Source organism: Nicotiana tabacum, chromosome 1, assembly GCF_000715075.1.
Source record: "Nicotiana tabacum cultivar K326 chromosome 1, ASM71507v2, whole genome shotgun sequence".
NCBI classification, from domain to species: Eukaryota; Viridiplantae; Streptophyta; class Magnoliopsida; order Solanales; family Solanaceae; genus Nicotiana; species Nicotiana tabacum.
The window spans coordinates 22,044,769-22,061,764 of NC_134080.1; the positions used below are offsets into that span (position 1 = coordinate 22,044,769).

The following is a 16,996-nucleotide window of genomic DNA, read 5'->3' on the forward strand; positions in this document are numbered from 1 at the left end:
TCCAGTACTACCATTTAAATTATTAGATGAAAACATGAGTCGGCTGGTTTTACTTTATTAGTACTCGTAAAATTTATTCCTTCGTGGCTGGTGGCAAATAAAAGTGGAAAAAAAAGGTATGTGAAAAAGGTTAATTTCTCAGACAGAACAGCGCGAAGATATGGTCTCTGTTCCTGAGAAACTGCAGCTGACTAACTGGCTGGTCCATTCCAATGGATCTTGAACTAATTGGACATAGAGAGTATAGATATATTTATTAGACTTTTCCTTAAAAGGAAATATTTAATTCAATTACTGAAACAAATATTAAAAGTATCTTTGTCAGCTAGTCCAAATACACTAGTGTTCGTGCTCGACCGTTAATCTAGTCAACGTATTAAAATCTAACGGATCAGATCACCTTCAACATGCAGTCACATATACTCGTACATTTTAATTTTAGTAAATCAATCAAATCTCGATTAGATGAATCTTTTTTATTAATTTTGCTCTATTCAAAATTATTTTATTCTAACACAAGAGCGTGCCCATACAACAACAAAAATTTCATTTCAATCTAATTACGATTAGCTCCTTAATCTTTTTTTTTTTTGGTAAATAAAGAATTTTATTACCAATTGGTCATTATGTACAGAAGGAGAAAATAATAAGACTAAAAGATTTTATATTCTTCATAGGTATACATACATAATTTTTTTTTAGTCAAACTAAAAGATTTCTAAGGAACAGTGAACAAAATAATAAGACTAAAAGATTTCATAATGTACATTGAGCTTAAATTAAACATACCAACATAAGCCTTTTTTCTTTATATGAGTTTGAGACAATGTCTACTTTACTATCCTTAAATAGGTAGAATTATCACATTAATATTAATTTTTTTAAAAATTAGAAAAAGTTGTTGGGTCAAATACAGGGAGATATTTTTAAAATTAAAAGCCGCTCGAAAAAAATACTTCTAATATAAAAAGCCGCTTCATCTCCATATAGTCCTCGTACCTTCCTTCGATACAATCTGCGTAAACCCTCAAATCTCCTTCTCTTTTTCCCCGCAGCCCATACACACAAGAGAAACACCAAAAAAAAAAAAAAAAACACACACACACACACAAAAAAAAAAAAAATCATTTGTACTTTGTTCAGATTAGTGTTGCTGGTTTTGATCAGAATTTTGTTATCTAGGTGCTGTGGTGCACTATCTAGCCATATTCTTGTCGCCGTTTCCCGGCGGACTTTTTAATTTCCTTGTAGGATAGGACCAATACCTTATAGTCTAACGTGGAGAAAATAAATGAGATTCCTTTTATAAAGTTTTGTTAACTTTTCTTTATTAATTTCCTCAAGTTTTTAGCGTTGTGACGACCAAAAAGAGAAGGGAAAAAAAAAATTAAAGGGGTAGCCGGGAAGATGATACGAAGGTTGAATTTACTATTTTTATGGGGTTTTTGGATATTGATTATAGCTTTAACGACGGTGGTCGGCGGAGTTCCGGCGACGGCGGAGAGTAAAGGGGTGCACAGAAATGCCTATGCTACCATGATGTATATGGGAACACCAAGAGATTATGAGTTTTACATTGCGACACGTGTCATGCTACGGTCACTTTCTCGGCTTGGTGTTGACGCTGATCTCGTCGTTATTGCTTCACTCGATGTTCCTCTTCATTGGGTCCAAACTCTGTAAGTCTCAAAAATCCTCCAGTCTTCTCTTTTACATTAATTCACTCAGAAGTTGCATGTCCACAGCTTTATTCTAGTAGCAAGAGCACATCGCATGATATGTCGATAGTTTCATGGTTCGGTTCGGTCGGTTATTTTATAAAATTTATATCATACCAATTTTTCGGTTATTCTATTATGTATAATCAAAATTAGACTTTTCGAAACCGTCCCAATCATGTCGGTTTCTCTTCGGTATCGATATGGTTCGGTTAATTTTCGGTATTTTTTTTAATATCATGTAAAATTCACCAGTAAAAGTAGAATGCAATAACATACGTTATGAATTAAAAAAGAAAAACGAAAGATGGCTAGAGTATAGATCCATCTACTATTCTACAACAATGTCAAAGAAATCAAACAAAGCAAAGAAAATATAAATCACACGGGTTGAAAGATATACCAAGTTGGGACTCAAGAATAAAGTCTATAGAAAATTAAATATTCAAAAAGATAAATCTAAATTATATGAAATAAAACATATTCAATACATTGTAGTTTGTTACTCATAATCGCTAGAATACTTTGTGTCTTGCTAATAGAGATACTTGAAATAACTTAGTTTAAGTAGATGTAGCATAATAGGTTTTAGGAATTAGTACTTTGAGTTTAATTACTTGCTGGCTTGTAATAGTTTTTATAATTCCAAGGCCCAAAGAAAATTTAATGCATTATTATTTTTAAACTTCTAAATAAATATATTTTCTACATGTAAAATTTATTCGGTACGGTTCGGTATTTTTTTCGATTTATTGTTATAAAATAAAAAACCTACCCTAATTATCGGTGCGGTTATAGATCTATATATTTATCTACGGTTTCTTAAAAAGAAACCTAAAAATCGGTGTGGTACGGTTCGATCGATTTAGTCGGTTTTCGAATATCCATTGACACCCCTAGTCTAGTGTCAAGAGTACATCACGTCACAGTAGAAGTATGCCGCAGGTGAAAGCCTATATTGGGTTTGAATCCGTGGCGAGTAATTTTCCTTAAAGGTGTTCAATATATGTTATACGCCTCTAAAAATTATTACTAATATTTATTTATATACTTCTTTGTAATTTTTCAACTAAGCTTAATGTAGCTTCGCCGCTGGTTTGAATTTTGTGTCACTAACTATGGAGATTTCTGGATTATAAAAAGGGTAATCGGAATATTAAAGAAAAGTTAAACAATATATTTTTAACGTTGCCGGACATCCAAGTATCTAGGCTGTTTGGTATTGGCCAGTACAACATTTTACTAGACTGAATTTACTAATTTACTTGAGTACGATCTTGTTTAAAATTTTATATTTTTCCCTTTATTTATTTTCTTTTTCCTTTTTGGTTTTTTAAAGCATTAAATTTTCCAGATGGGTAGTGAGCTTGCAAATTGGGTTACTATGAAAGGCCCACATAAATCTCGTCATGTCGACCAGGTTGTCAAAAAGAAGGAGAGTTTTAATGAGGGTCAATTTATTTCGTAATGGAATTTTAAACGTTTGTCAAATGGTAGTGGAAATTTAATGATTATAGGAAGAAACTTAAAATATATAGTTGGAATTGGTCAATTCTTGTTTCATCTTAATTTTGTTTTTTGGAAAATAAATTGCTTTAAAGTCCGTGAAAGGAGGGGGTCGCACATTAATTAGGGGAATAATAAGCAATCGCCCTCTTGATTGTGCCAGCACATACGCGTTTCTGTAAAGAAAATTTCTACTAATATATCAGAACTAATATTAGGTTTATATCATATAACTTTTGGTATGTCATCATGTTGTGTTAACTAACAGTCTAACACGACAATCAAAGATAAACCATTGCACATAAAGTAATACGTAAGAAATTAGGTCAAGCTATAAAGTTTTTGGTTTAGTGATAAAGCATAGCACGTGGTGTGTGAATTAAACACATGTCACCGAGTTTAAATTCTGCTGTAGACAAAACCTTGAAATTCAAGGACAGAGAGGCGGACCAATAATTCACAGAGTTTCGAAAAATGTGCTACTGACCCTTGGAGATTTTTTGTGTCGTCAAAACAAAAAGAGTAAAAAATTAGGTCAAAATACAAATTTCTAAGAAAGGAAGAAAGACGTTCACTAACTTTTGCTTTCAAAAATATAGTTTATCAACAGAAGTGACTTTGGTGGAGATAATTACCAAGTCTTTGTTGCTTACGGCAAAGTTTGTTTTGGCACAGTAACGTGCATGAATTGGTTGTTTCTAGGAATTGTGCTCCTTTTTCTTTGTTCTTTTCACAACAAAATTTGGCCACTTATTCAATGTAAAGCCGCTTTTAAGACCTTATTACCGTCTTTCGTATTAAGACTCTTTACTTTAAGTATTTTTCTCAAAGTAACCCCCACCCCCACACACAAGAAACACTTGAAACTTGACAGAGAGGATAAAGATGATCTAGCTTATCTAACAATGGTTGTGTAGGCTCGATTAATTGACTTAGTAGTGTTAAGTTAGGAGTTTAACTTTTATACGGTGACATTATAATAAACTTTGACATTATTTGATCACCTAAAAGATAATATAAGTAATTGTTCATAATAATAATAAATAAAGCTAATAACCGAGAAAGAAAAAGACAGACAACTTGTTCCGATAGATTAAAGTCTTTTTATTTTTCAGAAGGATAAGGATAATCAAATTTTCAAGACATTGAAAAAGGATATATATATCCCTTTTTTGATTCGTTTGCTAATGTTTTATCACCTAAACCGACCAATTGTGTTGTGCCCTTTAATTCGGATACAATTGCTTCCTCACCTTAATTTGGTCTAAAGTATATATGCATCTGTCACCTTTCCTATTTTTGTTACTTAAAGTTATCAGAAGGGCTAAATATTTTCTTTTGAGGTATTATGTGTTTTAATGCTTATATAATGTCGCCTTTGCTAATTCTTTAAGACGTCATATTCAAGTGAACTAACTTAGTGGGGACCCAAAAATGGTTTATTATTTTAAAATTGGATAATCCTCTTGTTACATACTTAACGTTCAAACAAATTATTTTTAAAATATATATATTATCATAATAGGTGGACCAACTTTTAGTTGCTATCATACTCATACCAATTCTATCGTTTGAGGTGTAATTTTTAGTCCTTTTCATTGGTGTATACCAAAGACATGCAATATTCTAAGTGCTAAAAACATTATCCACCGGCCAATATCACAAAGAAAAAGCATTATCTTTTTCATAAAGCAAAGTGATGGTTTTGAGGATAAAAACAAGGATTATGTCCACCTCATAAGCTATGATATTTCTCCTGATTTTTCCACCCAATTTAGAAAATGACAAAACAGTGTTTCAATTGAAACTATCACCAAGTAATTAAAAATAGTTTTCTCCGTCAATGAATTGTGTGGATTACGTATGCTAGAAAAGTAAACGGAAAAACAAATTTGTTAAGAAATAGACTGGTTGCTACACCTTGCTCATCTTTTAAAAAATAAGCCTAAATTGTAATCAAATTTTCAGTTGAGAAAAAAATATTTAGGTAATTTTTTTGATTTGTTTAAAACTTGATAAAGAGTTGCTCAATATCTATATTAGTGGAGATAATAAGTACCTGATAAAATAATCGAGTTGCGGCTCTAGTTGGGAGACGGACCTAGGGTGTTAGGAGTGGATTTCATGAACTCATCATTTTCAACACGAATTATAAATATAGAGTATGTGAACCCCCCAATTAATTCTATGCTAACCACCATAATATATAATAAAAAAATATAGTTGGAAGACCATACTAACCACCATAATATATTAATAAAAAATATATAGTTGGAAGACCATAAGCCTAATATAATCAAGAATTTCCTGACCTTCTGATATGTGATGGATTATCTGATACATCTGAAAGCCAACAAAAAATTGACTAGACAAACCTAAATAAGAGCTATGTAATTTTCCATGTTACTACATAAAAGTTGACAAAATTGCTCTTGGACCATAATAACATTCCTATGTACTGTAAATATGTGTGACAGTTACATGTCATAGCTCTACAATTCTTTCAATCAAGTTAGTGATATTTTATTAGCTTGGATCACAACAGAATAGAAATGTGAATCTTCATTGGAGAAATTATTCATTGTTAAAACTATGTTGACCCTGAAAGACAGTCCGGTGCACATAACATCCTGCATTTATGCAGGGTCTGGGGAAGGGTTGCATCCCCAAGGTTGTGATATAGACAGTCTACCCTAATGCAAGCATTAATGGCTGATTTCACGTCTTGAACCCGTGACCTATAGGTCACACGAAGACAACCTCACCGTTGCTCCAAGGCTCCCCTTCAACCCTGAAAACTAATATACTCCATTATATACTTGGTGTACAGAGAGCAGGAAGATGGTGCAAAGGTGGTGAGAGTTGAAAATCTGAACAATCCATACAAAGGGCAGTCAAATTTTAACAGGAGATTCAAGCTAACATTGAACAAACTTTACGCGTGGAGCCTAACAAATTATGAAAGGGTTGTGATGCTTGATTCTGATAACCTTTTCCTTCAGAAAACAGATGAACTGTTCCAATGTGGTCAGTTTTGTGCAGTTTTCATCAATCCTTGCATCTTCCACACTGGTCTATTTGTATTGCAGGTCAGTTTCAGCGCGAACAATTTATTTTACTAGTTTTTAGTTGTGATGGCATAAATGTTACTTATAAATTTTGAATTGCAGCCATCAACAATGGTATTCAACGACATGCTTCATCAGTTGAAGGTTGGAATGGACAATCCAGATGGCGCGGATCAAGGTTTTATAAGCGGCTATTTCCCTGATTTACTTGATCAGCCAATGTTCCATCCTTCCCTTAATGGTACCAGGCTCCAGGGAAATTATCGACTGCCTCTCGGTTATCAAATGGACGCCTCTTATTATTGTAAGTGTAGAGATCGCGTGTTTTAATTGGACAATGCTTTGTGATATCTCACTAATACACATTTCTGAGGCAGAGACAAAATTATAGTGACTGTTACTTTTAATTCTTTTTCAGATCTCAGACTACGTTGGTCCGTACCATGTGGACCTAATAGTGTCATTACTTTCCCCGGTGCACCATGGTTAAAACCTTGGTATTGGTGGTCTTGGCCTGTTCTTCCTTTGGGCATTCAGTGGCATGAACAGCGACGTCAAACTCTTGGGTAAGACTAAAATCCTATCTTATAATATGTTTGGACTATAAATAACTACGCCTCAATTCTGAGCAAGTTGGGGTCCGTCTATGAATTCTCACTGTTCGCTCCATTTAACCTTTGTTTGGACTACACATCAAAGATTTTCCTATATCGACCATTGTACTCTTAAGAATATCAATAAGCAGTTTTCTGTTTTTTTTTCCTCATATCCCTGATGTTCTCACTGTCCTTAGTGAAATCGCCATTTTTAGTGAACATTTTGAGAGCTTGCTGAAGTGCATTCGTCAAAATTTAACCTGTTTGTCATTCTGCAGGTATGATGCAGAGATGCCACTAGTGCTGATTCAAACTGTATTTTACCTTGGAATAATTGTAATGACACACCTAGCACGTCCTAATTTATCTAAGTTATGCTATCGACGTGAAGACACCAAGAGCACCTTCTTAATACGAACAGGCCTGAAATTGATCGCGATATGGTCCATTCTTGCAGCCTACATAATTCCTTTCTTCTTGATACCTCGGACAGTTCATCCAATAATCGGATGGGGTCTCTACTTACTCGGTTCGTTTGCACTATCATGTATAGCACTGAATGCATTCTTGTTGCCAATACTACCTGTTCTTATGCCATGGCTAGGAATTTTTGGGGCACTTTTGGTCATGGCGTATCCTTGGTATTCTGATGGTGTTGTGAGAGCATTAGCTGTATTTGCATACGCCTTTTGCGCGTCTCCTGTGGCATGGACAGCATTAGTAAAAATAATGTCATGTCTACATGTTTCAATTGAGAGGGAAGGATTCTTGCCTAGGTTGAGTGATTCTGCTGCACCTGCTGGTTTAAACAAGCTGTATTGATGAATTGGAAATCTGAAAATTGAAGATATCAAAAAGGGGAAATTTTCAAAGAAAATATTTGAATTATACGCTGGAGATGATTTTATGGAAGTGTGCTTGTGCTGTTCTTAGAGTCTGTGCTGTTACACAAGCTGAAGGATTCTTTGATCTGTTCCAAATACTGATATGAACCACACAATGTAAAAATGGGATGAACTGGTGGTGTATTATACTTGGAAATTGGATTTTTTATCAACTCTATTAGCTCTCTATGTTGTAATTCCAGACACAGATGCATTCGTAAAGAAACTTAGACAATGTGGGTGAGTTTATTTTTTCTTTGTGCTGGATCACTTGGACTGGCCTTTTCCAAGTAAGAGATTTGACTAGCCTTGTGCAAATGCTTAGCGTGTCAGGTTATGACTTGTAATATATATATTGTTATGATAAATATCATATTATGGTGGATGTCTACTCTTCCTCCATGATCTTCATGTCAAATGCTTAATGACATATTTAATGACATATTTTCTATGTTCAATGACATATTCCATGACATATTTTCTTCACTTTTCATGCCTATATAAAGGTCTTGTAATAGATAGGAAAATACACACAATTGAAGAAGAAAATTTCTTCCTTTCTCTCTATCTCTATTTCTTGTTCATGTTTTACTAAATTTTCTTTATTTCTTATTCATGTTTTACTAAATTACTTTTATTTCATAACACGTTTTCAGCACGAGTCTCTAACCAATTTGTATATATATCTACAAAAATTTTCTTACATCCGAAAAGATTGCAATTAGAAGCCATATATACATATCATCTCATGGTTAGATGTAAAAAGAAACTACATATGGTAAGTAATGAAACGTACGAAGGTATAATTATCTTATACTTGTTATTTCTTTAATATCTCATATGCACACAACTTCGTACTACACCTGTATTGCATAAGCACATATTAATATTGCATTTTTTATATCACATGAATGGAATGACATTTTTGAAGTTCTATAAGTGAAAATCATAGTACCAGTTAATTGTTAATATGATGCATGTCATGGTAACCAAGGATATGTTATATAAGTTGTCTTATGTATATTTGTGTGTTAATCATCTTCAATATGTCTTGCCGCTTTTAACATTTTCTTTTACTTTGATGAATATTTTTCTATTTTGGGTTTTTACACTTGCATATAGTTAAAAAAAAGAATAAAATAAAAAAAATAAAAAAAATAGGTCATACTGATTAGAAGCATAAATCATCTTGAAGAAAACAAGAAATACTTCACATCTTTATCTAGGTTGATTAATTACTTCTTTGCAGTTTGGAAAACAAATCAGCTACTGAGAAAGTATACTTCATAATTTATGGTCGTATCATTTGAAAGCAAACAGTGATTAGTATGACTACTAAGAAAGGTATTTTCGAGTATCCATGATCTACTTGATGCTTGCTACTGACTTACTATTTTCAAGTATTTTATATAAATGATGCATAAGCTACAACTGGTAAGTTGTTACCTATAATGTCACTTTTCAGGTAATATAAATACTGAATTTTTGTATTAGTACTATATATGTGTTGTTACATATATGTTGTACTTTTGATAAATTTATTCACTAATTGCTTGGTTGAATTGAGTGAAGGAAAGTCATGGCGTTAAATCAAATCCAATAGGTAGGGTATACCCCAAAAACAACAATATTTTTGAAAGAGGCTCAATAAATATTATGACAATGATTTTATGATCCATTTAAACTCTAATAGAATTTAGAAGAAATATTCTGACTATAAACGGTTGTATTTCATATAGATGCTACAAATAATTGATAAAGTTTTACGCTGATTTGAGATTTGTACACTTATTTAAGAAAACAAATTTGATTTGTTAAGTTGCAAATTAGTTGTGTACAACTTTATTGGCATATGATTGAAATTAAGGCTTGAGAATGAATCTCAATATTGTTTAGCCTATTATGCCATTGATTGAGGGTAAGATATCGGGATCAAGTCCTGATGCTCCATAATGATAAGAGTTGGATTTGAGTCCCAATTTATTATGGCCTAACATACCTTTATATTGGTAAGATATTGGGTTTGAATCCTAATGTACCATATTGATGATATAATAATGACTAAAGAAAAATAATATATTTTTCATGAAAAGGCATGAAGATTGTCCCACTTGATTAGCTCCATTCTTGAAGTGAATGTGGTAGCAATGCATAATAAGTCTAAATGAAGATAAGTGGTTGAACAATGAACGTGAACGTTCCAAATAATAATAATCATCACAATGATTATAAAAGGAGAACAACAAGGGTTCTCAAAATAGTCCTTCAAAATGTGAAGACAATGTTTACCATCAAATTGGTATGAAGCACATCACTGATTATAATCCATTCCTTGAAGAGAATGTGACTTGTGATAAGCATTGAGAATGTAGACTCATTCCTAAAGGTGAATGTGGTAATATGTGATAAAAGTAATGAATAAAGACATGCAAGGCATGATTGGATGAATAGCACACAACTCACTTTTGATGGAGATTTGAGTGAAATAAAGGGAATAAATATTATTGTGTGGTTACATGAATATGTCATTGGTCTCGTACATGTGATACACCAAACTATTTTGGCATGCCTTATAAAAATTATTAAAGGCAAAATTAAAGCAAGAAATGATTTTGCTTATGATAATTTTGACCATGACAATTTATTATGATATAATTTTCTCAGTGAAGGAGACATTTACCATATGAATAGTATGATAAAAGATCTTGTAGTACAAAAGTTGTTAAGAGCTCCGAAAAAACTAATTTGTTACTATCCGGATGAATAAAATTATTCATGACATTGATATTATAAAGTCTCAAAAGAAACTTTTTGAGTTTCAAATGTATAAGTCAAAGTGGTTGTCATATTGCGATAGTAAATGATAGGAAGATTGAATATCTTCTTTATAATCATACCGGGTAAATATGAAAGGTTACCCGATTTTGTTTCTATTTGTACTACACAAATATAAGCATGATGCTTGAATCATATGCCACAAGTAAACTACAAATTTACTAAAATAAATAATAGTTGGCATAACCGGTTGACCATCCCGGTTCGATTATGATGTGAAAAAATTAATTGAGAATTACATTGGCATATATTGAAGAACAGAAGATTCTTCAAGAATTCTCTTGTGCTGCTTATTCTCATGATATACCAGTTAAGGTTGGGATTGTATCCCTTGATTTCTAGAACAAATAAAAGGTGATAAATATATGGGCTCATTCACCTGCCATGTGGACTGTTTACCATTTTAATAGATGCATCTATTCTATGGTCACATGTGTATTTGTTATTAACTTACAGTTTGGCTTTTGCAAGATTGCTTGCTCAAATTATTAGAGCACAGTTCCGGAATATAAATTATGATGATTTATCTTGATAATACTGGTTTAAATCCAAGTTGGTTTAGCAGAAATTGTATGCCTCCAATTATAGCTAAATCATTGGTTATGAGAACAAAACTTTCAAAAATAAAATTTGGTATGAGATGTATTATTTAATATACAGCAACACTTGTACGCATCTAGACAAGTTATAAAAATTTCTCCCTATAACAATCGGTTCAGGGTCAGGAACCAAATAATTTCTATATAGAAATATGGATGTGCTATATGATTTAATTATGCCACCAAAATGCACAGAGATGAGTTCCCAAAGAAGCTTGGGAAATGTGTTGGTGATCCCAACATTGGGGGGAGAAAATGGACGGCTGAGAAAGTGATACGTGAAATGAATTATTATAAATACATATAGATCCTCGTACAAGAAAATATGAACTTGAAGTTCAAATGATAATTCATTTATAAATTATTGTCAGACGTATTTGCTGACCCAAAGCTAAATGTCATATTTATGCTGCTAATGCTCCAAATAGAATAAAGTTCATGAAGGGCAGAGTCTATGGCACGCATGAAGCGTAACAGACCAATCGATTCCAAAGATAAAACTCCTTGAAGAAGGAGAGGGGCAAATATTCAAAATGATCATAATAAGGAGGCAAGTGCCCTAGAAGAGCACCACGACATAACACTTCATAAGACCTCATGGGAGAGGCTCAGGTACCTGAAAATAATGAGATAAAGAGATCTCAATAAGTTATGTCTTTATTAGGTAATAATGGAACCGACGTAAAGTGATCATCGACGATATTGTTAATATAATGTAGCGCTCAATATTATTAATATTGACGAGGATCTTGAGCTCAAATCTGTCATGAAATTTGGACAGATAAATGATTGGCCAAAATAAAATAAAAAAATACGCAATCAAGATTGATTTCACATGAAAAATGTGAAGTTGGACGGATAGTCCAAACACTTGAAAGTATAAAGCCATTGGAGGTATAAATGTGTTCTTGTGCGAAGAAAGACAAGTCGATAGACATAAAGACGACTTGTGTCACAAGAAGATTTGTAAATATCCTGGCATTTCAGGTTTTAATCTGGCAATATATGAAAAACTTGATATGCGTATAATGGAAATTATTGAAGGATTTAAATTGTTCTGAAGCATATTATGGTTTCCAAGAAATTTATTAAATAAAGCTTCAATAATCCTTATACGGATTGAAACAATCAGGGCGCATGTTGTATAATCGCCCAAGAAAGTACTTATTGAAAGAAGGGTACAAGAATAATTCAATTTGTCCTTGTGTCTTTATAAAAGGATCTGGATTTGAATTTGTTATAATCGCCGTGTATGTTGATGATTCAAATATCATTAGAACTCTCGGGGAGCTTTCTAAAGCAGTAGACTGTTTAAAGAAAGAATTTGAAATGAAAGATCTTGTAAAGACAAAAATAAAATTTTGTCTTGGTCAACAAATTGAGTATATAAAAGATGAAATTTTTGTCCATCAATCAGCATACACTGAAAAGATTTTAAAGTGATTCTAAATGGATAAAGCACATCCATTAAGTACCCTGATGGTTGTGAGATCACTCGATATAAATAAAAATTCATTCAGATCTCATGAAAATACTGAAGAACTTCTTAGTCCTAAAGTACCACATCTTAGTACAATTGATGTACAAATGTATCTTGCTAACACTACAAGGCGTGACATAACTTTTTCAGTTAATGTCTTAGTAAGATATAGCTCTGCTCCTACAAGGAGACATTGGAATGAAATCAAACACATATTGCGTTATCTAAAAGAGACTACCGATGTGGCCTTATTTTATGGCAATGATTGCAATCCCGATCTTGTTGGTTATGCCGATATAGAGTATTTATCTGACACACACAAGGCTTGATCTCAAACATGCTATGTGTTTACATGTGGAGGCACTGTCATATATTGGCGATCGACTAAACAATCAATCGTGGCTACTTCTTCTAATCATGCTGAGATAATTGCTATTCATGAAGCAAGTCGAGAATGTATTTGGTTGAGGTTTATAATATATCTTATCTAAGACAAATGTGGTTTGAAGTGTGACAAACTACCCATAATTTTGTATGAAGACAATGCAGCATACATAGCCCAATTGAAGGGATGATTCATAAAAGGAGATAAGACAAAGCACATTTCACCAAAGTTATTTTTCACATATGATCTTCAAAAGAATGGTGATATCAATGTGCAACAGATTCGTTCAAGTGATAATATGGTTGATTTGTTCACCAAATCTCTACTGACGTCAACCTTCAAGAAATTGGTGTACAAGATTGGGATGCGAAGGCTGAAGGATGTGAACCGAGGCTCTCATTAGGGAGAGTTAATACGCGGTGTACTCTTTTTCCATTACAAGGTTTTGTCCCACCGGGTTTTCCTTGCAAGGTTTTAACGAGGCAACCAAAAAACGTATTTCTAAATATGTGTACTCTTTTCCTTCATTAGGATTTTTTTTCCCATAGGGTTTTTTCCTAATAAGGTTTTAACGAGGCACATTATTTATGGACATCCAAAGGGGAGTGTTATGATAAATATCATATTATGGTGGATGTCTACTCTTTCTCAAATGCTTAATGACATATTCAATGACATCTTTTCTATGTTCAATGACATATTTCATGACATATTTTCTTCACTTTTCATGCCTATATAAAAGTCTTGTAATAGATAGGAAAATACACACAATTGAAGAAGAAAATCTCTTCCTTTCTCTCTATCTCTATTTCTTGTTCATGTTTTACTAAATTGTCTTTATTTCTTATTCATGTTTTACTAAATTGCTTTTATTTCATAACAGGATTATATTTGTTTTCAATTATCTTTGGATGAAATAGCTTATAATAGATCCGTGGTAGGGATATAGAGGGTGTTTGGATGAGCTTAAAAACTGGTCAAACTAGCTTTTAAGTACTTTTTAAATTTTTGGAGTGTTTGGCAAACAAAATTAAAAAATGCTTTAAAAAAGCCAAAAGCAACAAGTTGGCTAACCCCAACTTTTTCCATTTTGGCTTAAAAGCCATTTTAGTTTGACCAATAAAATTACTCTCTTGTCCCTAATAATTTTTATAATACCAAAATTATCCTGCTACATCTTCATTTTGAAATACTAATTAAAGCTTCTGTTTCTTATATACTACTTTAACGTCTTCAGAAATACTAATTATATTTCTTCTCATTTTCTCTCTTTTTTGTTTTTGTTATTAATATATGCCACTGGTTGACAAAAGAAGTTAATGAAAACTTAGCTACTTGTCTTGCATGAGTGCTTCAGTTATGGTTTTGAGGATTAACAACATCAGATTAGTAGCTACATTTCATGATTCCTAACCAGTTAGTTAACTTTAGGTTTCCATTTCAGTTAAATGGAGAGTTTGAACTTTAGCGACTTGGTATTTTAAATAGGTTGAGACTTTAATGGAAGTTTACCTGATTGAAAGTGGTGAAAAATGAGCATTCAAGAATTATATTTATAGAAATTATCTAAAGTAATCAATTAAATTGAAATTAAGTTAAAATACAAATTATTTTTTATTTGCATTAACTCATAATTAAATATATTGTAGTAATCAGCTCCTTTATAATGTTAACATCTTTAAGGATATTTTGTCTCTTTAATAGGAAAAAGTGTTTACCAGCACTTGTTTGCCAAATACTTCAACAGCTTTTTTTAATCTTTAGCACTTTTATCCAAACAGGTAACTGTTTATTTATAAAATAAGTTTCAACACTTAAAAGCCATTTTTAAGCCAATCCAAACGGGCTCATAGTTTTAGTAACATTTACGCCATCGGTTGTCAAAAACTACAACAACAATAACAACATACTCAATCTAATTTGACAAATGAAATTTGGGGAGGGTAATGTGTACGCATAAATTACCCATACCTGGTAAAATAGAGAGATGGCCAGCCCAGCCCAAGCCTAGCTGGATTTTAAATTTGGTGGGCTAGGATGGGCCAGCCAACCATATGAATGGGCCTTAAAATGGTCATCCTAACTCAGCCGTAAGAGGGTCGCGGGCTAGGGCGGGTCGGCCCTTTAATTTTTTTTTTGAAAAAAGAATTTCTTTAAATTCTTAAATAGTTTTTCGTGACGTAGTCGATTAATCATGTAAACAACTTTTGTTTTCTTAGAGTGTACAAAAAAATTGATATTTGACGAGTAATCTCATAATTGAAATGCAAATTCTCATCTCTAGCTCTTCTTTTTTAAAGTTAATGAATATTTTCTTAATACTTTTCTTTCATTTTCCTCAAATTCAGGGATTGCTTCAATAAGTTTATATGCTGAGGTTTTTAATTTAGGATTAACATCATTTGCTGATTTCATCATTATAATCCATAATATTTTTAAAATTCTTGAAATTTGCTAGTGGTCAATTTTTTTGTGTATTTAAAATTGATCTTTTTCTATACTCAAGAGCAGTTTAAATATTAATAATATATTAAAGTAATCCAAACAGATTATTGGCTGCTTAAAGTAATATTTTCGTTTGAAAAAAGATTATTATTGGCCACCTAAAACTTTTCGAGTTCGTTATTAATTAAGCAAAAGAAAAACTACTTTCTCATATTACATGCATGTCAAAAATCTAAATTTTAGTTGATATGGAAGAGTAAATGAGCAATCTAGGGTTGGGGAATGAGGATTATAGTTAATAGTTTTTTTTTTACTTTTTTTAAATATTTAATAGTTAATTAATTTGAATTTAATTAATTTTTGGCCCACTGGCCGGCCCAGGCCTAGCTTCGGTCAAGCCTAGGGCCCACAAGTTGACTTAGGCCGGGCTTATAAGCCTTAGTTTTAAATGTACTCAAAAAATCTTAGTCCAATCTTACTCAAGTACCAGGCTGGGTTGGGCTAACCTCACGGGCCAAGCCCATTTTGACGGCTCTAACGCAGACCTTAGCCCTACCTGGTAAAATAGAAAGGTTGTTCCGGTAGCTCAAGAAAAAGTGAAGAAGAAAAAGAAAGAAGAAGGGGGGAAGAAAAAGGAGGAGAACAAGAAAAGGAACGGAGAAGAAATTACCCATTAAATATTGCTAAGAAATGGCCTATTTCTAATTTGGACACAGATTCATTCCGAGATACTTTTGTCAAAAGGATTTTCCAACAAACACAAACAAATTAAGGGTGTGTTTGGTATGAAGAAAAATATTTTTCGAAAAATATTTTTAAATTTTTTCATGTTTGGTTGGTTTAAATATTGTGGAAAATATTTTCCTCATGAACTCATTTTCAATGTTTTCCCTATTAAGAGAAGGGAAAACATTCCCCAACCCCACCCTAAATAAAAATATTATTAATAGTACGTTTTTTTCATGTTATAGATAGATATTTTTTTGTATTTCAACAAATGAATATTTTTTTATATATAATTTTTTTTTCATTTAGAAAAACTATTTTCTTTCATTTCAACAAAAAAAATATTTTCTTTTCTTGATGTAAAAAGGTATTTTTTTTTCATTTCAACAAAATGAGTATTTTCTTTTATTTCAATAAAATGAATACTTTATTTACATATAGTAGAAAGAGTACTTTTTTTTCAACCAAAAAAAGAGTATTTTCTTTTTTAGTTATGGAGCATAAATTTTAACATTATTTTTGCGTAAAAAAGTAAAGCACAATATTAGTTTCTTTGGGTTTGTGTGAATTTTTAGAAGAATAATTAAATTCTCGAAGAAAATAGAATCCTGAAAATATTGGGTATTTGGGGGGGGGGGGGGAAGGTAGGGGGGTGAACAAGGAAACATGGGGATTTGGGGGAAGGGGGTGAGAAGAATAGTATAAAATAATATTTTTCTAAAAAAATATTTTCTGCTTTCTAACCAAATACTAA

The 16,996-nt window shown here is 32.3% G+C and overlaps 1 protein-coding gene across 1 annotated transcript; it reads left to right on the top strand.

Moving 5' to 3' along the window:
• The first annotated feature begins 995 nt into the window (after positions 1–995).
• LOC107777746 (putative glucuronosyltransferase PGSIP8) lies at positions 996–8,190 on the top strand. The gene is made up of 5 exons (XM_016597874.2): positions 996–1,679; positions 6,055–6,313; positions 6,395–6,596; positions 6,711–6,858; positions 7,167–8,190. The coding sequence occupies exons 1-5, from the start codon at positions 1,408–1,410 to the stop codon at positions 7,708–7,710; spliced, it is 1,425 nt and encodes a 474-aa protein (XP_016453360.1). The 5' UTR covers positions 996–1,407; the 3' UTR covers positions 7,711–8,190.
• The last annotated feature ends 8,806 nt before the right edge of the window (positions 8,191–16,996 follow it).